The sequence below is a fragment of the Populus euphratica genome, unplaced genomic scaffold (genome assembly GCF_000495115.2).
Source record: "Populus euphratica unplaced genomic scaffold, PopEup_1.0 scaffold120.1, whole genome shotgun sequence".
NCBI classification, from domain to species: domain Eukaryota; kingdom Viridiplantae; phylum Streptophyta; class Magnoliopsida; order Malpighiales; family Salicaceae; genus Populus; species Populus euphratica.
The window spans coordinates 659,259-680,655 of NW_011499918.1; the positions used below are offsets into that span (position 1 = coordinate 659,259).

The 21,397-nt window shown below is 32.9% G+C and overlaps 3 protein-coding genes and 3 long non-coding RNA genes across 6 annotated transcripts; 3 read left to right on the forward strand and 3 right to left on the reverse strand.

Moving 5' to 3' along the window:
- The first annotated feature begins 482 nt into the window (after nt 1-482).
- LOC105134842 (uncharacterized) lies at nt 483-766 on the forward strand. The gene is made up of 2 exons (XR_844084.1): nt 483-567; nt 673-766. It is a non-coding gene; the product is annotated as an uncharacterized LOC105134842 (long non-coding RNA).
- On the reverse strand, nt 563-3,505 carry LOC105134841 (beta-glucosidase 46-like). Its single transcript, XM_011039396.1, has 10 exons — nt 3,488-3,505; nt 2,977-3,222; nt 2,763-2,850; nt 2,429-2,681; nt 2,244-2,359; nt 1,885-2,140; nt 1,695-1,797; nt 1,506-1,614; nt 1,199-1,367; nt 563-686 (listed from the first exon to the last, which is right to left on the reverse strand). Exons 2-10 carry the CDS (start codon nt 3,059-3,061, stop codon nt 648-650), a joined length of 1,218 nt encoding a protein of 405 aa, XP_011037698.1. The 5' UTR covers nt 3,062-3,222; nt 3,488-3,505; the 3' UTR covers nt 563-647.
- A 2,078-nt stretch (nt 3,506-5,583) lies between these two features.
- On the reverse strand, nt 5,584-9,091 carry LOC105134840 (beta-glucosidase 46-like). Its single transcript, XM_011039395.1, has 12 exons — nt 8,700-9,091; nt 8,561-8,627; nt 8,407-8,465; nt 7,770-7,845; nt 7,605-7,679; nt 7,383-7,470; nt 7,012-7,264; nt 6,815-6,930; nt 6,441-6,696; nt 6,250-6,352; nt 6,055-6,163; nt 5,584-5,905 (listed from the first exon to the last, which is right to left on the reverse strand). The coding sequence occupies exons 1-12, from the start codon at nt 8,853-8,855 to the stop codon at nt 5,716-5,718; spliced, it is 1,548 nt and encodes a 515-aa protein (XP_011037697.1). The 5' UTR covers nt 8,856-9,091; the 3' UTR covers nt 5,584-5,715.
- Nucleotides 9,092-13,167: 4,076 nt separating this feature from the next.
- Nucleotides 13,168-16,729, forward strand: LOC105134839 (uncharacterized). The gene is made up of 2 exons (XR_844082.1): nt 13,168-13,580; nt 16,286-16,729. It is a non-coding gene; the product is annotated as an uncharacterized LOC105134839 (long non-coding RNA).
- A 57-nt stretch (nt 16,730-16,786) lies between these two features.
- Nucleotides 16,787-19,442, forward strand: LOC105134838 (uncharacterized). Its single transcript, XR_844081.1, has 3 exons — nt 16,787-17,044; nt 19,098-19,253; nt 19,358-19,442. It is a non-coding gene; the product is annotated as an uncharacterized LOC105134838 (long non-coding RNA).
- Nucleotides 17,124-21,129, reverse strand: LOC105134837 (beta-glucosidase 47-like). The gene is made up of 13 exons (XM_011039394.1): nt 21,069-21,129; nt 20,774-20,938; nt 20,622-20,688; nt 20,480-20,538; nt 19,596-19,671; nt 19,436-19,510; nt 19,131-19,218; nt 18,781-19,033; nt 18,497-18,612; nt 18,116-18,371; nt 17,925-18,027; nt 17,729-17,837; nt 17,124-17,611 (listed from the first exon to the last, which is right to left on the reverse strand). The coding sequence occupies exons 1-13, from the start codon at nt 21,117-21,119 to the stop codon at nt 17,422-17,424; spliced, it is 1,608 nt and encodes a 535-aa protein (XP_011037696.1). The 5' UTR covers nt 21,120-21,129; the 3' UTR covers nt 17,124-17,421.
- Nucleotides 21,130-21,397: the final 268 nt, after the last annotated feature.

The window sequence follows — 21,397 nt, forward strand, 5'->3', positions numbered from 1 at the left end:
TTTGATATTAGTACAATAAAATGATTCAAAAATATTAACAAATAAATTAAAAAAAAATAAATTTTGACGAAAAGTAGGCTGAAACTCAATGCCAAACACTCCATGGACCGATTAAACCTCCGTGTGCGGCACGAAATGGTTAGTCTCTGACATCTAATAATAGAATTTTGAATATAAATATATGACATATTTCAAGACATGTGAAAAGAACAAGAGGCGTGGATAGCTACTATGTTACTGTCTTGCTGCTGTTGCACTGCATCCTGTCCTGAACATTAGGATAGGAATGCAGGGATTCAGGTGTTTTCAATTTGATTTAAAAACTTCTTGCTAGCTTTTCAGTATGCTACTCAGATTAAGATTTTCTGACCGAAGAAAAACAAAACGGTAGCTGCTAGGGGGGGATCTGGAATTTCAGAATCCTGGTTAGTATTTTTTGTACTGGCAATTAACCGATTGCATTGATAGACGGCTTCGTGCATTTGGTTTGCAGTCAACTCAGAGCCAAATGTTGCTAATGATCTACAGCCATTCCAGATTTCACATGATGGCAAGCATATTTACGAGGTAGGATCTCCCTTGTGGGAATGCCTTGTGGCTTCAACTGGAGGATTTAACTCCTCTAATCGAACATTACTGTTTGCTGATCAATAAAAGGGATTTAATCTGCAGGAATGAGATGTTATCTGTAAGAATCCAAACATGCTTTAGAAACCGAGTCGTTCTCTCGAAGCTGTAAATTAAAGGCAAACAACATCTCTTTGGTAAAAAAAAATAAAAATAATCTGCTTCGAAAAAATCCCTGCTTGTACCAGACTCCAGCCATGCCAGACCAGGTTTTATAACTATGCTTTATAGTTCAATTTAAGGGTTCATTTAATTGCTTAAATTTGACTTCATCAAATTCTTTTGGACTGCTGAAAACAACCAAGTAATTTAGTTCATAAGCAATTTATCCTGCATATAAATTATGTCAACTAAGAATCTTTCTCAATTCGTAGCCCAAGAATGATGAAAGACATTGCCCTTGATCCAAAACTTCAAACCTGCATGATTTAACAATCCACTACATAGTATTATATGTTCTCTGTTTTCTTCGCCCATGGAGCTATGTGGGGGGGTATCACTAGTGGAAAGTACAGTTCTATGTTTTATGACGAATAGTCCTTATAAGTCCTCACATCTGGGATTTGTCTACTTTATACCTTGCTATAAATTCCTTGAACCAAGTTGCTGATAGTCTTGGAATTCTCTTCAGTGTGGTGTAATCAACATGGTGAAGTCCAAATCTTCTTGTATAACCATGTCCCCACTCGAAATTATCAAGCAAGGACCACGCAAAATAGCCCCTCACATCTGCTCCTTTCCTGATCACATGGAAAGTAAAGCAAGTTAGAGGAAAATAAAATTTCAAACCTTGTGGATTTGCTTGTGTTCTAGACACTCTGAACCAGATCTTTAAGGGGTTGAAGTTTCAGAAAATGAAAACAGTAATAAGAACATACAGCATAGCTGTCATCAAGGAATCCAAATAGCCAGACATGTATTCCACCCTTTCTCTATCTTGGAGATATTCTTCAATGGTGCGGTTTAGGTAGCTCTCTTGGCCAAATCCTACAGGACTCAGAAATTTTGTGAGAAAAACATTAAAAAATTATCTGCTGAAAAGATTTCTAGTTTCTATATATGTTTACCATTCTCTGTAACGATCATAGGTGTGTTATTGTATCTCTCCTTTAGATATGTTATCATCTTCTCCATTCCTTGTGGATAAACATGTATCCAGTCCACTTCACTCTACATTAACCAAAATCCTTAAAACAACTTCATGTGTGGAAAGAAATAGTTTCTGAAGAACATAGTATCATGAGAGGGTGCACATACAGATTTGCCAATAGGAACTCCGTCCTTTTCTTGGACTTGTTGGGCTAAACCTTCAGTCCTGGAGCCTCCTTGTCCAGGTTTACACACAACAAAGCTGCAATCTTGGATGTAGAAACCAGTGTAATGATTGATCCCAATGAAATCCAGTCCCTTTTTCAGTCTCTCTCTGTCATTGCTTGAAAATTTTGGTAAAGCAGACCCCAGAATTTTCGTCATTTCTGCAGGATATTTTCCAAAGATGATTGGATCCAAGAACCTGCATTATACTTAAGATTTGCAAAGTGTCATGTGCCAAATGAATTTGCATATGTCGAATCATGTAAATTTGTTTAGAGATGTTGGAAAGTAAAGAAGTTAACCAGTTCATGAAGAAGTCTTGAGCTCTATCAGTGGCTAAATTGTCCGCTGTGGAATTACTGTAAGGTTCAAACCAAGCGCAATGGATGACGATCCCAATGCTGCCTCCTTGCTGTTTCTGAAAATTCCATTAACAGGTAAGTAGTAAGCTTCCTCATTTCTAAGAAAATGTTATTATTTTCAATACCTGGTATTTTGTTCTATAAATATGAACTGCATTTGCATGTGCTAAGATTATGTTATGTGCTGCAAGAAAGGTTTCCTTCTCTGAATCCCCATGAGTGCAATTCCCAAAAGGACTGGAGCAGCGACTGGGTGGGCTTTCGCCGGTGCGATAGCCATTTATGACTTGTAGATTTGGCTCATTGAAGGTGACCCAGTAGTTCACTCGATCTCCAAAGTACTTGAAACACATGTCTACATAATATCCGAAATCCTCCCTGATTGATAAAGCAGAAGGAAGATATCTAGTTCATAGGACTGCAGACTATTTAGACATGTAAAGGGAGTAGGTTACATACTGGCATTTAGGGCTTAGCCACCCCCCATATCTCTCCTCCAATTCTTGAGGCATATCATAATGAGTTAGCGTCACAAATGGCTGAATTCCTGAAAGAATATTGAGGAACAAATGATTTACATAAAACTGGAAAATGATGCAGATATTTTGATGGCAAGTTTGAGCAGTTTGTAGGTTATATAAATCAACAAAAAGATTATCAGAAGAAAGGATACCCTTAAGCAAGAGAGCATTGATGAGCTTGTTATAGTAGCTAATGCCAGACCTATTAATATCTCCAAATCTCCCTTCTGAATCCATATTGAAAGAACTTCCATATCAGCTTTATGTTTTATTAATGTCAGACGTTCCTGTTGAAAACATCCTGAGTTCTTAAAATTCTTACTAGGTAGAATTCGTGCCCAAGAAATTGAGAACCTATAGCTGTTGACTCCAAGTGTTTCCATCAAATCAATATCTTCCTGTTAACATCATTCACAAATCTTTGGAGTGAAGATTTCATCGATATTCTTGTGATGTAGACATTGCATGGCATACAAGAACCCAATCAAATAAAAAACAACAGAGGGACTCAATCAAAGACACTAGAAGAGTACATGGATGAATTGGTAAGTTTAAAAAGTAAGTAAGGTATCAACCTAAGATTAGATTTTAAAAATAGCGACATGAACTCCATACTGTTGCTTGAAATAACTAAAAGATATGATAATAATGATGTGTTTGTACCAGAAAGCGATGGTATTGGTCCACAGCAATATCTCCGTTGCTTCCATCAATTATTTTTCCTGCAACATGATGAGAATAGTAAACATGTTTCAAATCTTTTTAACATGAATCTTGAATCTTGTTTTCAGCCCTTGATCAATTCATCTAAATTGCAAACAGATTGAAGCGATTCTCTCTTTTAAGAAATTGTTATATCACGCACAGTAAGTAAATCATCAATGAAAATGGAAGAAATACAAGAAACATAACAAACATGAAAACACATCATTATTCTGGAAAAAGATCATTAAGGAATATTAGTTTTTTATTTAAAAATACAAGCCTTCATCTCAAATTTCAACTCTTAAGAAAAACAAGATATCTAGAATTGTTTTAGCAATATTTCAGTCCGATACATATAATATATCCATTAATAATATGTATACTAGAAAAAAAATAATCTCCCACCTCTGTATTGATTCCATGGATGCAAGGCTGACACTCGTAGTGCCATGAATATATATATATATATATATATATATATATATATATATATAAAGGAGGAGAATCCTCACCTGATGTGTGTGTAAATATATCCCAGTTGCTCAAACCCTTACCATCACTGAGATAAGCTCCTTCAAACTACAAAGATAAAGAACAAAATAATTTATGCCTATGTTTAGTAGCAGTATTCAGAGCACTATGCTGTAATTTTCTGATCATGGACAAAATGGATTCAAATTTTCGAATGAAATGGAGGTGAAGGGGAGTAGTATTAGAAGTTACCAACCTGATAAGAAGAGGAGGCTGTGCCGAAGAGAAAGTTGGGAGGCAATGAAGAAGGATCTAAGCTGTCTTTCAAAGCTTTTGGATGAGATGATACAAAGAGAGGTAGGAAGATCAGCTCTAATAGAAATGGAAACTTAAACAGTCTAGGAGTTCCCATGATATGTAATCCTCTTCCTTTGTTAGCCTTCTTTAAATACATGTGTGCAGTCTATATATCTGCAGGATTGTGTACTTGCTCTTGGGGAGTCAGTTAATTATATAGGAATTATTGGAGAAGGTGTTGAAGAATTCTAGTTGTATATATGGACAAAAGAAAGGTAAACAAATCTATACGAGCAACAAAGAAATAGAAAAAAAAAGGGTAATTCTCCTGAGGGAGTTCTTGCCTGAATGGTCAATGTCCAAGCTATATGGCAGACAGTTTAAAGCACAGATCCGGTGCTTATCATTTTTCAGGCGATTTTAGCTTTATAGATTGGATTTAATTTACAATAACCGAAAGCAATGATGTAATATCTCATCTCACGTTTCGGAATTATTCTGAAACACTCCTGTATAACTGTAGCAGCACTACCTTCAATTTTTTAGAAGACATTACCATTATTATTTGAGTTGATATGACAGAATTCTAGTCTCTTAAACAAACTTCAAAATATGAAATTATCCCATCTACGTCAGAAAAGGGATCCAAAAAGCTTGACGTGCTGAATCTACTGTTTCCAGGTCACAGAGATTCTTTTATGAGATTAAATCAATCACCTTGAACATCATTTTTCTCTGAGCTGATGTTTAAATCCACTCAAAGACTTTTAGGTTTTTTATATTTAATTTTTAATTTATGGTGACTACTATTGATAATAGTAAGAATTAATTTTTTAATCTTTTAGCTTTTAAAATTCACTATAAAAAACAATTAAGAGTTTTTAACTTTTATTTTTCAGATTTTTCCACAGTCTTTCACATCTTATTTTTAGTATTTTCATTTCTTTTTATTCTTTGATTTTTCTTTTAAATTTAAAGCTGAGTTTATATTATTGAGAAATATTTAAGTTATATAATTTTTGGTTCAAAGAACTACCAAATATTTATAAAATTTGTGGGGGTTATAATATGTTTTAAAGAAAATCAAATGGAATTATGAAGAGAAGATTGGAATTTGCCGTGTTATATGGTGTGATATCCTTGAACTTTTATACCCTTTCCACTTATTTCATTTCTGGCAACAGATACAGTCAGTGTTACTAGTTGGATGTAGATCAATTTGTTTTGGCTCAATGTGTCTCACCATTATCAATCCTCCATTTGTTCCTTAATGAGTTCATTCATTGTGTTAAACTCAAGTTGACCTTGATTTCAAAAATAAGGAGCTGCTTGGTTTAAGTATGCTTGAATATTATTAAATGCACAATTTAGCAGAAAGTACACTACTCTGTTTTCTTCTGGAGTACATTCTTCGCTTCTCACATCTGGGATTTGTCTACCTTATACCTTGCAATAAATTCTTTGTACCAAGTTGCTGATAATCTTGGAGTTCGCTTCATTGTGGTGTAATCAACATGGTAAAGTCCAAATCTTCTTGTATAACCGAATGTCCACTCAAAATTATCAAGGAAGGACCAGGCAAAATAGCCCCTCACATCCGCTCCTTTCCTGATCACATGGAAAAGTATAGGGTTTGAGTAGAAAAGAAAACGCCATCCTTAAATATTTTCAGTTCCCTTGAGTGCTAAAAAAAAATCTGAACCAGCTCTTAAAGGGGATGTAGTTTCATGAAAATGGCGACTGTGGTATAAACTTACTTCATTGCTGTCAGCAAGGCATCCAAATAGCCAGACATGTATTCCACCCTTCCTGTATCATGAAGGAATTCTTCAATGTTTCGGTTTGAATTGCTCACTTGAGAATACCCTACAGGAGTCATTGCAATTGTATGAGAAAGACAGTATAAATTCTTCTGCTTAAAGAATTTCTAATAATCTAAATGTTGTACTTACCATTTTCTGTGATGATCATGGGTATGTTATGGTATCTCTCCTTTACATAGGTAACCATCTTTTCCATTCCTTGTGGATAAACATGTAGCCAATCCACTTCACTCTAGAATGACACAAAAACTTCAAAAACTTTTTGAGAAATGAACTAATTCTAATGAGACTCATAGCTTGAGACTTGAGAGGGTACATACAGGTTTGCCGATGGGAACTCCATCTTTTTCTTGAGTTAATAGAGAGGAACCTTCTGTCCTCGTGCTTCCTTTTCCAGGTTCACACACAGACAAGATGCAATCTTGAACGTAGTAACTGGTGTAATGATTCATGCCGATAAAATCCAGTCCCTTCCTCAATTTATTCATGTCATTTCTTGAAAATTCAGGTAGAGTAGATCCCAGAACTTTTTTCATTTCTTCAGGATATCTTCCAAATATGATTGGGTCCAAGAACCTGCATTATACTTGAGATTCACAAGCTGACATATACTAATGGATTTATATATACACGTGCTTGCATGTATTGAAGAAGTAGAAAATATGCCAATTCATTGTAGGATAAAGAAATTAACCAGCGCAAGAGGAAGGCTTGAGCTCTTTCAACTGCTAACTTGTTTGCTGTTGAATTGCTAATAGGTTCATACCACATGCAATGCATGACAATACCAATGCTGCCTCTTTGCTCTCTCTGAATATTTACAAATGGAGTTAGTCTTACGTTTACTAGCCCTTAGTATATGCTTTCTTGTATCCATTTCATTGTTGATACCTGGTATTTGGTTCTGTAAATATCAACTGCACTTGCATGAGCTAAGATTATGTTATGCGCCGCAATAAAGGGCTCCGTCTCTGAGTCCCCATGACTGCAATTTCCGAAAGGCTTTGAGCAGCGTTTTGGTGGGTATTCACCTGCACGATAACCATAAATGGCTTGAAAATTTGGTTCATTGAAGGTGGCCCAGTACTTCACTCGGTCTCCGAAGTACTTGAAACAGATGTCTGCATAGTATCTGAAATCCTCTCTGGTTCAGAAAATTCAAAAAGAAGATTAATAACCTGTCATGTCTAGTTAATGGCTGGTCAGCATGGTCTAGCTCTTAAAACTCTGGACTCAGCATTACAAGAGAGAAAGTTACTTACTGGGATTTAGGACTTAGAAAACCCCCATATCTATCCTCAAGCTCTTGGGGCACATCAAAATGAGTCAATGACACAAATGGTTGAATCCCTGGACATATGAAGATTGCAAAAACAAACGCTTAGCATAGAATTTGATAGTGATGAAGCTATTTACGGTGGTGTATACAGAGTAGACTGCTGCATTCAGAATATAGGCAGTGAAATTATTTGGGGAAAGCAAACCTTTAAGTAGGAGAGCATTGATCAGCTTGTTATAGTAGCTAATACCAGCCATATTGACACCTCCAAATCTCCCTTCTGTTTTCATATTCAATGAGGTTTTTATGAGCTTTATGTCTTGATTATATAAATCCTTATTGAAAATTTTGCTAGTTCATAAATTCTTACTGGGTAGAATTCGTGCCCATGACATCGAAAACCTATAGCTGTTGACTCCGAGGGAGGCCATTAGATCAATGTCTTCCTGTCAACATACAAATCTTTAGCCAGAATCTTGATTTTCAGAATCTGATATATAATCTTGTTTTATAATAATCAGAAAGCAAAAATTCAATGAGTTGCTGCATCGCTGTTGAAACCTGAGCAGTAGCACTTATAAATTATTCATCCTATTTGGCAGCATATGCATATCTAGCCCAGAATATTATAATGGAATATAGGGCTTAGTCAATATTTATATTTTACTTCCAGCAATTCCCTTTGAGTCTTTTGAAGGTTAATGACTAATCATCCACCAAACTGTAATCAATATTTTTAGTTACTTCTGGCATTTAGTGGTGGGATCTATTAACCTAACCAATACCTGTTAAAAAACTCTCATGGATGACTGATAAATCCACAGAGATACGACTAATGATTTCTTATGTGAGATAAAATTTGGTAAGATATCTATTCTTTTATTTATATATTTGTATATCACTATCAACTACATTATTAGGCCTAATTACAGTAGTTATTCTGAAAAATGCAGCATGTTTACAGACAGATGAAAAAAAGACAAGGGTGATAAAAATCATGCCAGTACCCGATACCGATGATATTGGTCGACGGCGATATCTCCATTGCTTCCATCAATTATGTTTCCTACAACAAGAACCTGAGAGGTTTAAATGCTGCTCAAAGTGGTAATATTAATTCTTAACGTTTAAATCTTCATTGAATCTTTGCTAAGTTCTTACCTGGTTTATGAGAATGGACATCCCAGTTGCTCAAACCTTTTCCATCACTCAGGTAAGCTCCTTCAAACTACAAAGTGCGAGACAAAGGAAATCGTTAAGCTTATGCAAGAGAAACAGGAAGTTGGTAGAAGAGAAAAACCTGATAAGAAGAGGAGGCAGTCCCAAAGAGAAAGTTGGCAGGAAATGAAGAAGAATCTGAACTTTCATGCAGAGTTTTTGTATCAAATGATGCAAAGAGAGGTAGCAAGATCAGCTCTAAGAGAATTAAAGCTTTACAAAGTGAAGAAATTCCCATGCTAGATAATGCAATTCATATGCTGCATCCAAAGTTAAAAAACTAGATGCCTTTGTATACAAGTTTGTGCTTCTATATATATGTGCAGGGTTGTCTAGTTTCATGTAGAAAAAACTCTAATATAGAAGGAATCAGAGAAGTTGAAACTTCTGTTCTTGTTATGGGAAAAAGTCAGAAATTAGACAAGATGAAGAGGGAATCTTTTTCCAGAATGGCTCAAAACTCCTATAGTAACAGGTTGCGAACAGTATAAAATTGTTTTTTTTTTTCAAGTAATTTACTTTTATTTGATCCCTGTATTTGTAATGCAATGATTAGTTAATCCCTTTGGTTTAAAAACTTGTAGTTAAGTCCCTATTTCTTCATATTTGATTGTAACTTGGTCCTTCTGTTGAGTTTTCATCACAATTAACTTATTCTTTTGTCTTTCTTAGTTTGCAGTCAAATTTCTCAATCTTACCAGATAAAATTAAAAATGCATTTAAAAAAATTAATATAGAAATTAAATAAGAAATAGAAATCAATTTTTGTCAAGGGACTCGCATATACTTTTCAGAAACAGAGGAACTAACTTACAAGATCATCAAACATATAGGGACTAACTTATAATTTACTCAAAAAGCTGGCCCTTGTGCATCACAAATCAAGCTTTTTTATATTTATAAAATGGATCCACTTCAAAAGGGCCTAATTATTTAAATTAGTTTATTTGTCATATGCTCAAAAAAAAGTTGGTGGACCAACCACACCAATATACTCTCAAGAAATAAAATACCAAATACTCTGGACCCAGACCACGGCATTGTTTGGATTTTTATTTGTGATATGCTCAAAAAAAAGTTGGTTGACCAACCACACCAATATATTCTCAAGAAATAAAATACCAAATATTCTGGACCCAGACCACGGCATTGTTTGGATAAATCATGAGGATAAACCACCATTAATGTTTGATTGTTGGCGTCGACGGCAAGAAACTGGCGAGTCACCTTCCAGGCTTGGACCAGGTAAACCCGTGATTAGCCTTCCAACAACTGGTGAGAGAGATGAAGATAAATATTAGGAGAATTCAAGGCATGAGAAAAGAGCAAGAAGGTTAGATTAGATTGCCAAGTATGCTATTATCTTCCAGCTTTTATTGACATGGCATACTTAGTCGTTGCTATTTGCTGGGAGGGATGATAATGAATTGGGAGGGTTTTTCTTCTTCTTCTTCCTTTTCTTCTTCTAAAATAGCATATTTGGAAGAGGGGAAAAAAAAAAAAAAAAACTAGCACACCTCAAGTGATGCTTCACTGAAAGGGCATAACCTTTGAATTTCATATTCTTCAAAAAAAATTTATTTATTAGATATAAGAAAAATTAAAAAAGCTCAGTGAAAATAGCGTCCATACACTCATATTATATTATATTATATTGGAGATTCGCATGGTAAAACTAATATTTTATTCTTAATAAAAAACTTGTTTAATTTGATCCCAGGGATGGAAAGGTTTTTTTTACAAAATTCATAAGCTTTAGTAACTTTTTTTTACATTTTAGATGAATAGTGTGATGTCTTAAATATTATTAAAAATAAGAAAATTTAAAATTGGAGAGGAGGGTCTTTTGTAATTTCAATGCAAAATAAAAGGACTGTATTGCCCTTAAAATAAAAAATAATAAAACTTATATTTGGGGGCACTTAAGTCTTTTCAACACAATTATTTTGTAATCATGTATTTAGACAAGCGAAATTAAATCTTTGACTATATATAAAAATAATTAAAAATAACACTTAGATTTTTTTTTAATGATATATACGGTGCCTTCAAGTGATCTAATGTTGCTATAATTGAAGATATTAGAAGCAATGGTTCATCCTTTTCATAGTGGTTGAGAGTGTCTTCACAACAAAGGTGAAGTTGAGCTCTATTGAATCTTTTTTTTATTTTATTTTAGTTTAAAAATTTATTTTAGCTCTTTCAAAAATTAATGGTATCTTTTAATTTTTGTTTCAATTAATTTTGATTTTTATTATTTTAATTGTTATTTATTTTGCTTTTATGTCTTTTATACTTTATTTATTTTTTAATTTCATCCTTAAACATTTAATTTTTTAATAAATTTGATCCTTATTTTTTTATTGTTTTTTTTTAAAATCCATCCTCATAATTTTGTTTTATTTAATTTTTGTGTCCAATTATGGTCCTCACTCTTTTTATTGCTATTTTTTTATTTTTTTCTTAATTTATTTTAATTTTTAATTTAATCCCTTATTATTTTCTTTCATTTAGATTTTATACCAGATTTGATCCTCATTGTTTTGATTACTATTTATTTTTTTAATATATAAATTTTAGATAATTAAGGGTTTTGCTTAGTGATTTTTTGCTATTTACTTTTTATAGGGTGATTTCAATCTAATGAATAGATAACTGGTTTCAAGAATTAGTATGATTTAACTTTAGTATTTCTTATACCTCTTTAAAAAATTAGTATTTTTTTAGTATCATCCTTCAACTATAGGTTATTGGACCTTGAAGTTTATGGTTTTTTTATTCACTTGTCTTTAAGTGAGTTCATCTCGGTCTCATATTCTAGATTGCAAATTTGCTAAATTAACTTTAATTGATTCCAATTTTGTTTTTCAATGTTTTTTTTATTTATCCTAATATCATATAATGGGTCTTTGATTTTATTTTATTTTTGTGTTTTTTAAAATGATCTTTTTTCATTTATATCATTGAAATTACATATTGGGCCTTGAACTTTGTATTTTGTCTGTTTTCTTTTCTATAGGGTCATCTAAGATTGCATGTTAGTTAAATTAACTCAGGGTTTTTTTTTTAACATTTTTTTTAGTTTATTTTAGTCTTTTATTCTAAATATTTTTTTAATTTATTTTTTTATCTTTATCTCATATCACAAGTTACAGGTTATTCAAGTTGACTCATGTTTTTTAATATTTTTTTAAATTGATTTTTTTTTAATTTTATTATTTGATATTAGATTATTGAAACTTAATATTTTTGAATTTTTATATGTTTTTTTTTTGTGAGGTTGGCCCAGATCATGGGTTAGTAAAGTTTTTTCAAGTTTTTTCTCATTGTTTTTTCTATGGATTTAACTTTGGTTTTTTTTTTTATATATATATAGGTCTTAATTTTTTTATAAAAAATATTATTTTTTTATTGATTTAACTTGGGTAACAGATTGACGAGTGAGCTTATGTTAACTTAGATTTTTTTCTTTAACATTTATTTTTAATTTATTTTTAATTTTATCTTTCGACATTAAATTATTAGATCTTAAATTTTTTTTTATATGAAGTTATCTCAATTTATTATCTTGACTCATTGATTAGTCAAGTTAATCTAACTTTACTTGAGTTATTATCATCCATCTATCTATCTATCTATATATATATATTATTTTTAGAAAAATTTTACCCAGCCCACAGTATATCACGAGTTGCCTATATAGTATGTTACTATTTCTAGTATCATAACATGTGAAACTTCATAAATCTAATATGGTGAATAGCACAACCTATTAAATTTTGATTGATTGCTCTATTTTTAGTAACACAGCCAAATGGTGTTGTTTGTTTTTTTTAAAAAAAAAATATTATAACCAAGCTAGTTTACAAATGATTTTAGTAAGTTGTAGCATTTTGTTTTAAAAAAGAAGTTGACACCTTACAAAATAAACTAAAACTGATGGCATTTTTGTCATGCTTCCACACACAAAACACTGGACCATAATGGTCTTCCTTTTCCTTTTTAATTTTTTCCAGTTGGTGCGTGCAAACCAAGGGGACGAAAGAGCAAAGAGAGAAGAATCAGTCTTTGAAATTTTGTTGTCGACACAAGCTGCCTTACAATGGAGCACTTGAAGAGGCAGTTTCAACGACATCAAGAGGCTATCATCGAAGCTCGAAGGAGATGCTCGTGCCACCACAAAGCAGTATCTTCTGCTTGGATATCATTTTAATTTAGTTCTAAATTTCAGATAAATATTTTTGTTTGGTCCCTCTTCAATTTAGATTCATATTTCATCTTATCCTAGGCTAATTAAGGCATAGTTAAGCACCGCTTGTGGAAAAATGAGGGATAAAAAAACAAAGAAACATTAATCAACCAAGTTATCCTATTATAGTGATGTATATTACACGAATCATCAATTTTATAGGTTAACTAGGTTAACTAAAATAATTAAAAGATAATTTCTTTTAATTTTGTTCTTAAGTTATGAATAATCCTAGATTTTATCTGATCCAAGGCCAATTAAAGCTTAATTGGTAGAAAATAGCACAAGAAAAAAAAAAAAAAACAAGTTGTCCAACCAAGTTAGCTCATTGTGATTATTTTCATTATTAGTTCTAAATTTCAAGAGTTAACTTGTATCAATACAAGATGCCACTACCTTTTCATTTTAGGCTTTAAACTCTTTTTTTTTTTTCAGATTTAATCCTTGTATAATTTATTATTTTACATTTTAAGCTTTATAAGATTAGGTAGAAGTTGAGACGATGATGGCTTCACCATGAGCTAGAAAACCTTTTAAACGAGGCGACTAGAAAGGCAAACAATGGCCACCCGTGGTTGTTGGTAAGAGTGCATTAAATGATTGAATGGGAAAGAAGTGATTGGGACGCAGGACGAACATGTGGGTAGGTACCAGCTCATGATGATACTGGTCCACTGCAACATCTCCATTGCTTCCATCAATTATTCTGCCTCCATTTACCAAAACAGGAAAAATGAGGGAAACATGAAAAGAAAGAAGAAAGGTCTCTGTTCAGCGGACAAATTAGCACAATAAACATAAAAAACTGACGGAACGACATCTTTTGCAAAATATTTAGTGAAGTAACATGTTTTTATCCGAGAAGAATTATATTTATTAAATATTATTATTCTTAAATATAACAAATACAACAATATAGGTATAGCTTTTCAGAATAATGATATTTAAGTAAATATTATGCTTTTAAAACACAATAAGGTGAACATCTAATCTTCTAGCTCAATCAGTTGGCTACTTCATAGTAATTATTAAAATCAATCAATCAATTTTAAAAATAACAAAAAAAATCTTAAGATTGTCAAAAATAAAAACCCTCAATAAAATTTTTTATATCTAAAAGTCTTACAGTCTATGTAGTAGAATACTAGCTATTATAGAGGAAACAATATTTGAAAACTCCTGTAAAAAAATTTACTATTTAGAATCATTTATTATCATAAGTCTGACTACTCAGAGTCTTTTTTTAGTCTACAAATTGGATAAAGATATATATTTTAACTCATAAAATTATGTTTTTTTATGAAACGATCAACTAGTTTTTATAATTACATCCCACTAGCCGATCAGTTGAGTTTGAAGATTGAACTTTTATCTTGTCACCCTTCAAAAATGTAACATTTATTAAATATTGTTATTTTAAAGTGTGACAATGCAATTTTCATACATATGAATAACGATATTTAGTAAATATTGCGCTTCTAAAGCACAACAAGATGAAAGTGTGTTATTTTATCAAAAGTGTTTACAGTGTTATTCCTCTAATATTTTATGTTTATTGTGCTAATTTGACAAAAATAAACTAAATTAAGCTATATCCATGTTTCTCTTTAACCTTTTAATTGTAAAGTTATTAAACTTAACCTTTTCCATAACCTAATCCAAGATCTATATGCTATAACAAATAGAAATAAATGCTATAGCAATATTTTTGATGTGACTGAAGAGAAAGATCCATTAACAATGAGATACTCTAAAAAGCACAAAGTATACTTATAATTTGCAAAAATATAAATGAAAAATTTAAACAATAATAGAAATAGTAATAAATAAGATTTGAAGAAATCTTATTTAAATTTTTATTAAAAATGTATATAAGAGATATAAGTAAAGGGGATTTTGTATATGGTTACATGAGGATCTTGTAATTAGTTTTGTTTACAAATAACCATCTAGAGAAATATTTTTCAGAAGAGAAATTCTATTTAAAAGTTTTGCCTTGAATGCTTGAAAGGAGTCCTCTTTTATAGAGCAATTTGAGAAAGATATCTTTGAATTTTTATAAAGCAGTTATATTGTCTCTTGAAAAGTTGATGTAATTATTTCATATGAAATTCCATTTTTAAAAGTTTAAAATCTTCTTCTGCAAGTGGAGAAACAATTTTGGATTGCAAAGGCCTTGAAAGGGTTTACAAATGAAAATCAGCTATAAAAGTTTTTTAAAATACTTTTTAAAATTTTTTTTAATAAAATGTATATTTATTTAGAAAAAATACATATAATTTTTTTATAGGAAAAAGAATGTCATAACTATCATATTCATTCATTTTGAATCTTCTAATAAATATGGGATAATTCAAAATCAAATGATAGAATTTTTTTATAGCAAAATCAAAAAATTCTAATCTAATAGTTATACAATGGCTTAAACAAAACCAAAAGGTTAAGATTAAAAACTTGAATCTTCAATCCAAATTCTTAACTCAAAGATTTCACGCCTTTGTACTTTTAGTTGCAGCAAAATTTGAAGAAGAATACTTTATGATTATGAAGCACCTCTTGTATAATGAAGATGATAGTTATTTTTTCTTCTATATAAAAACCATAGGCATTTTCTATATGTAGATGTAAATGTCATTAAAGTTATATAAAAAAGTATTTTAAGAGATCAAAAACTTTTTAGTTAATTTTTATTTTTAAACCCTTTCAATACCTTTACAAACCAAAATTGTTTCTCCATTTATAAAAAAAGACATAAGACTTTTGATGGTTGGATTTTAAGACAAATAACTATATCAACTTTTTTTAAAAACAATATACTTGCTTTATAAAATTCAAAGATGCTTTCCTTAAATTGGACTCCCTTCATATGTTTAAGACAAAACATCAAAATGAAATTTCTTCTAGAAAAAAATTTATCTAAATAATTCTTTATAAACAAAACCAATTACAAAATTCTCTATACTCATATCTTTTATATGCATTTTAAATACAAATTGAAGTATGATTTCTTCAAATCTTATTTATTATTATTTCTATTGTTGTTTAAATTTTGCATTTACATTTTCTCATTTATATTTTGCAAATGGTAAGTATGCTATGTACTTGTTAAAGGATTTCATCATTGCGGGACCTACCCTTTTTTTATATCAGAAATTTATGTTATTTCTATTGTTATAAGTGTTATATATATAAATAATTAATTAATTAAGGTGATGGTTTTTAAATCAAACCGAGTTGATAAGATAATAGTTGTTTTATTAGATGGATCGAGTCTAACTAAATCAACTCTCACCCAATTTATTTTAAAACTCAGAAAGGATCAATTCCCAGTCGGCAGGTATTGTTATTGGAAGATGTTTCTGACAATCTAGGATGAAAGATTACCACAGTGAGATACAGAAAAGGTGAGTTTTTCTCACCTGAATTGCGGGTATAAACATCCCAGTCATCTTACATTTATCATCAACCTGCAAAAATGCAAGAGAAAAGGAAAACTTACTGGCAAAGCTCTACCGTAATCTGTAATGACATGCCTATGGAATCTGAGAAACAAACCGTAGCAGAAAGAGGAGAGGAGAGTAGCAGAAGAAACCAAATCTAACAAGCAGAAGAAGCAGGCCCAAAGAGGAAGTTGGAAGGAAATAGAGAGGGATCTAAGCCCTCTTTAGGGGTTTCTAGATGAGAAGATATCAAGGGAGGTATCAAGATCAGCTCAAATACAAATAAAGTTCAAAAGAATATTCAAAGAATTCCAATGGCAGGTAAGTTCACTACCTCTCGCAGGCTTTGTCAAGACAAAGTTAAAAAGGTTGTAGTGTTCTTGTAGATTCAGCTGATGCAATGAAGATCTGTATTTCTGCTAAGGCTAAGCCCATAAAGTAGGATAAAATTGTGTGGACAGGAGAAAAGATAATTTTGACTTCCAATTTGATATTCAAATGCAATGATTTTTATGTGAACACTGATCAATTTGGACCACCCTCACCAGCATCGCTGTCAAGTATTTGGAATCATTCATGTGCTGAACATTTTTCGGCTTTGACAGTATCTGCTGTGAGCTTCATGCAAATCCCACAAGTGCAAGAATTTTAGGTTCTATATAATTTCAGCATCCCCTTTTTGAGGGTAAGATCACTGTGGTGGCCAAAGGAGATTAAAGTTGGAAGACACATATCCAGGTATTAGGATTGTCTATCCCTGATCACTCCACAGAAAAGCATGATGTCCATGCTAAAAACAGGATGCAGTGAAGTATAATTTCAGAAGAAACTGCCTGATCAATTTATTTCCTTTCAACATATAAGATGGATGCCATTCAAAACTATTCACATTACACCCATCAGATTATTACACCTTTTTTCGCAAAATGTTACAATTTGATAGCAATTAAAAACAGATAGAAAATGCCTCTGAAAAATCACCAAATTTTCACAAACTGCACCACAAAACCTTGACAGGGAGACATCGAATTCTTCGTGCAATATCTAGTGAAGCCAAACCCAATTAGCATTCAACCTGGATGTGAAATACTAACTACTAAGATTCTTGATTATGCTCAGGTGCTAGTTCTGACAACCTTGTGGTGAGCAATGTAATCTTTGTACCAAGTTGCCGATAGTTTTCGAGTTCTCTTGAGAGTGGAAAAATCGACATGGTAAAGCCCAAACCTTATGGTATATCCAGATGTCCACTCAAAATTGTCAAGCAATGACCATGCAAAGTACCCTCGAACATCTGCTCCTTTCCTGAAATACATTAGTTAGACCTTAACGTTTTAAATGGCGTCTCTTTTTGAAGACAAATCTGAGAGACAATTCAAGATATCAAGGACAACTAGAGGCTCAGATCAAGTATGGTACTACCTCACAGCCGTTTCCAGGGCATCCAAATAGCTGCTCATGTACTCCACTCTCTGAATATCTTTCAATACAGCTTTAGTTGTGACATTGACGTTTTCCTCCTCGCAATACCCTACAAGAATGACATTATGCAAAGAAGCTCAGAAAGACAGAAGAAACCATAGGTCTTTAGGAACCTTACAACACGGTTGACCCTGACCGTTTTCTGTAATGTACATCGGTATGTTGTTGTATCTGTCTTTAAAATAGGTCACTAATTTTTCCATTCCTTGAGGATAAACATGTAGCCAGTCAAGTGCGGTCTGCATAAGTAAGAAGCTAAAGTTATCTTCCAAAGAATAGGAGAAGGCAAGTAAGTTATAGTTATGGAGATAAGCAGAGGTTACATACAGGTTGACCAATGAAGAAACCATCCTTCTGTGCAGTCCTCAAATAGAGACCTTCTGTCTTGGAGACTCCTGGTCCTTGTTCACATGTAGAAAACGCGCAGTCCTTCACATAGAAACCAGTATATTGATTGATGCCAATAAAGTCCGCTCCACTCTTCAGCTTCTCCAGTTCGTACTTTGAAAATACAGGTAAATCAGATCCTAGAATTTCACGCATTTGTGTTGGATATTTCCCAAGTATAATTGGGTCCAAGAACCTGCTCAACATGTTAGGATAGCATATAGCTCTAAAGTGTATATAGGGAGTTCTACAACCATCAAAATATCAACAGGACTTGAGATTTCATTGTTCTGACAAAAAATGAGAAATAGAAATGCTTACCAGTTCATATAGAAAGCGTTAGCTCTCTCGACTGCTAGTTTGTCTTCCAAAGAATCACTGATGGGTTCATGCCATATGGCATTCATAACAATTCCAATACTTCCACCTTGCTTTTTCTGAACATTAAATGAAAGAATAAAACTTTAATTGATGTTTACAAAATCAAAACCTCTATTTTCTGGGTCCTTGTTTTCTCATGTATTAATGAGTTTCGGATATGTAACAACGACAATATTCCCTGGACAGAAATGATGTAAGGAGTTGGAGGAGATCAACTGAAGTACCTGATATTTAGTTCTGTAAACATTGACTGCGGCTGCATGGGATAGGATCATGTTATGTGCAGCAATAAAAGGCTCTCTCTCTGAATCTCCACTGCTACAGTATCCAAATGTCCCAGAGCAGCGAGATGGTGGGAAAATTCCAGATCTGTAACCGCGACTTGCTGCAACATTGGGCTCATTGAATGTGGTCCAGTATTTCACTCTGTCTCCAAAGGATTTGAAACATATATCTGCATAATATTTGAAATCCTCCCTGAAACATTGAATTCAAACCATGGCAAAACAAATGATAAGCAGATAGCATAACAATATTGCAGGACTGCAAGGAGATCAAAGAATCAGCTACTTGCTGTATTTCAGGACTTAGCCAAGCTCCATATCTGTCTTCAAGTTCCTGAGGAATGTCATAGTGAGTCAAAGTCACAAATGGTTGGATACCTGAAATCAGAAGAAGTAAATACGAGAATAAAAAGGTGATCATTCTCGCACAAACCAGAGCATCTTAATACTTATTAAGTAAAGTGATTCTGACAATAAATATCTTTTTCTTGTCTCACTTTCTGGGTTGGTTTTTCAGACTACGATCACATTGTGACAGTTTTGCAGCTGCCGGAAGTACTTTGACCAGATGAAAGATGGTGGAAATGGTATATACCTCTACGCAGAAGCTCGTTGATGAACTTGTTATAATGATTGATTCCAGCCCTATTCGCAGTTCCAAATCTTCCCTCTGGTTCAAAGTTAAGATGAGAATTAGAGATGAAATCAACAAATGTAATCAAATTAAAAACCTTCTACAGAAACTGAAAACTCACTTGGTAGGATTCTTGCCCATGATATGGAGAAACGATAGCTATTGACTCCAATATACTCCGTGAGATCCAGATCTTCCTGTTTTCATCAGGTCATAACAGAACATATTTATCATTATCATCTCCATGCATGATGGATACATTTTGTTCATTTTCATCTGCTCAAAACAATTGTCAAATCACAACAATTATGTTAACATGATCAGTTTCCTCCCATCATTTGATTTCCACCGGCGAAGAATCATGGGGCATCTGGACCCTTCAGTCATGTTCGAAAGTAGAAACACATAGTTACGGCACTAGAACAAATTGTGGCTTATGCTGAACTTCAAAGAAGCACACCATGGTGTGGAGGAAACAAGCATGGTCTAGACCATACAGTGACATTTGGGGTCCAAAATCTTCTTGTCCAATCATATATTACCATCCAAATCATGGAGGGGGTCATATCCCTGGAAGCTGTCAAAATGTTGCACTTTTTTTTCAAATTGACATGCTAACCAGAAGAATGATTGCATACTCAGCATGTCAGCACGCAAAACACAGCTGCCACACGCCAAAGCATGATTATATATGTAATGAGTTCAAATCTTCATAGAAATTGCCTTGTTGTCAATCTAAGCCCACCATAATAGTTCATAATTAGTAGACTATAAGATTTCTCCACAAATTCATGTACTGTGTGAGAACTATGAAAGAAGTTGTTTCCACCTTCCACCATGGAAACTTACTACTTCTGTTTCGGATACAGAGTTGTGCTGTTATGTAAAAGGGATGGATAGACAAGTTTCCATATTTCATAATTGCAGAACATGGGCAGAACTGTAAAGCTTCCTAGCATCTATCAGAATTTATTGTTTTGAAAGTTAAAAGGATAAATGAGGCACCGGATATCGATGGTAATGATCAACAGCAACATCTCCATTAGTTCCATCCATGATGGTACCTGAAACAAATTCCACAAAATCAAATCTAAATTTAAAAAAGGGGGGGCAAGAAGGGACTAAAGCTCTAAAACATAGTAATTACCAGGCTTATGAGTAAAAACATCCCAGTTGCTGAGGCCTTTGCCATGACTCAAGTAAGCTCCTTCAAACTGTGCAAAGGAGAAATAGAACAGAATGATATAAAAACACTTCAAAATACTCCCATGCACAGGAGAGAAATGGAGGCAACAAAACCTGATAAGAAGAAGAGGCAGTTCCAAAGAGAAAATTGCTTGGAAATGCTGAAGTATTTGAACTCCCCTTGAGAAATATAGGATTGCAAGATACCATAAGCACTAGGAACCATAAGTCAAGCACAATGAAAGCATAACACCCTACCAAGAACTCCATAACACAACTCTGCAAAGAAAATAAAAGATGTACATCAGAAATGTGAATTCCGTAATGATTCAAATGAATAAACACAGGAATTTATAGGACCCTTGAGACATCAATTGTGACCTGATACTTTCAGCCAAAAGGGAATTACCTCCCTGCCATGCAAGCCATGTAGGGTTGGGCTAAAATACAAGTGAATCATGGCCAAAAAATTAAGCTAAATAAATTATGTATAGCTAAAATTATGCCGGATTAAAGCTAGAGGAGCATTTTTTCCTTGATATTATACAATAATGCATGCTTCATGCTCACTCGATGTGACAAATTTAAAAGTCATATTGATAACGATGGAATGCTACGTCAGGATATTGAATCATTGTAAGTATTAGCGTTGCTGGACAGGGGGAAAAAAACAGACGAAATAAAAATATATTTAATTAAAAAAACTGGTTTCAAGATTAAAAAAATATTTTTTAAAAT

Excerpts from the sequence above, each read along its gene's own strand:
- LOC105134841 (XM_011039396.1), bottom strand. The coding sequence starts at position 3,061 with ATGGATTCAGAAGGGAGATTTGGAGATATTAATAGGTCTGGCATTAGC. Across the intron at positions 2,141-2,243 it reads CAAGACTTCTTCATGAACTG|GTTCTTGGATCCAATCATCT; the intron begins GTTAACTTCTTT and ends AGTATAATGCAG. Across the intron at positions 1,798-1,884 it reads GAGTTCCTATTGGCAAATCT|AGTGAAGTGGACTGGATACA; the intron begins GTATGTGCACCC and ends TGGTTAATGTAG.
- LOC105134840 (XM_011039395.1), bottom strand. The coding sequence starts at position 8,855 with ATGGGAATTTCTTCACTTTGTAAAGCTTTAATTCTCTTAGAGCTGATC. Across the intron at positions 7,680-7,769 it reads ATGGGCACGAATTCTACCCA|AAGGGAGATTTGGAGGTGTC; the intron begins GTAAGAATTTAT and ends ATATGAAAACAG. Across the intron at positions 7,265-7,382 it reads TTTCTAAGTCCTAAATCCCA|AGAGGATTTCAGATACTATG; the intron begins GTAAGTAACTTT and ends TTTCTGAACCAG.
- LOC105134837 (XM_011039394.1), bottom strand. The coding sequence starts at position 21,119 with ATGATTCACTTGTATTTTAGCCCAACCCTACATGGCTTGCATGGCAGG. Across the intron at positions 19,511-19,595 it reads ATGGGCAAGAATCCTACCAA|AGGGAAGATTTGGAACTGCG; the intron begins GTGAGTTTTCAG and ends ACTTTGAACCAG. Across the intron at positions 18,613-18,780 it reads TTTACAGAACTAAATATCAG|AAAAAGCAAGGTGGAAGTAT; the intron begins GTACTTCAGTTG and ends TTTAATGTTCAG.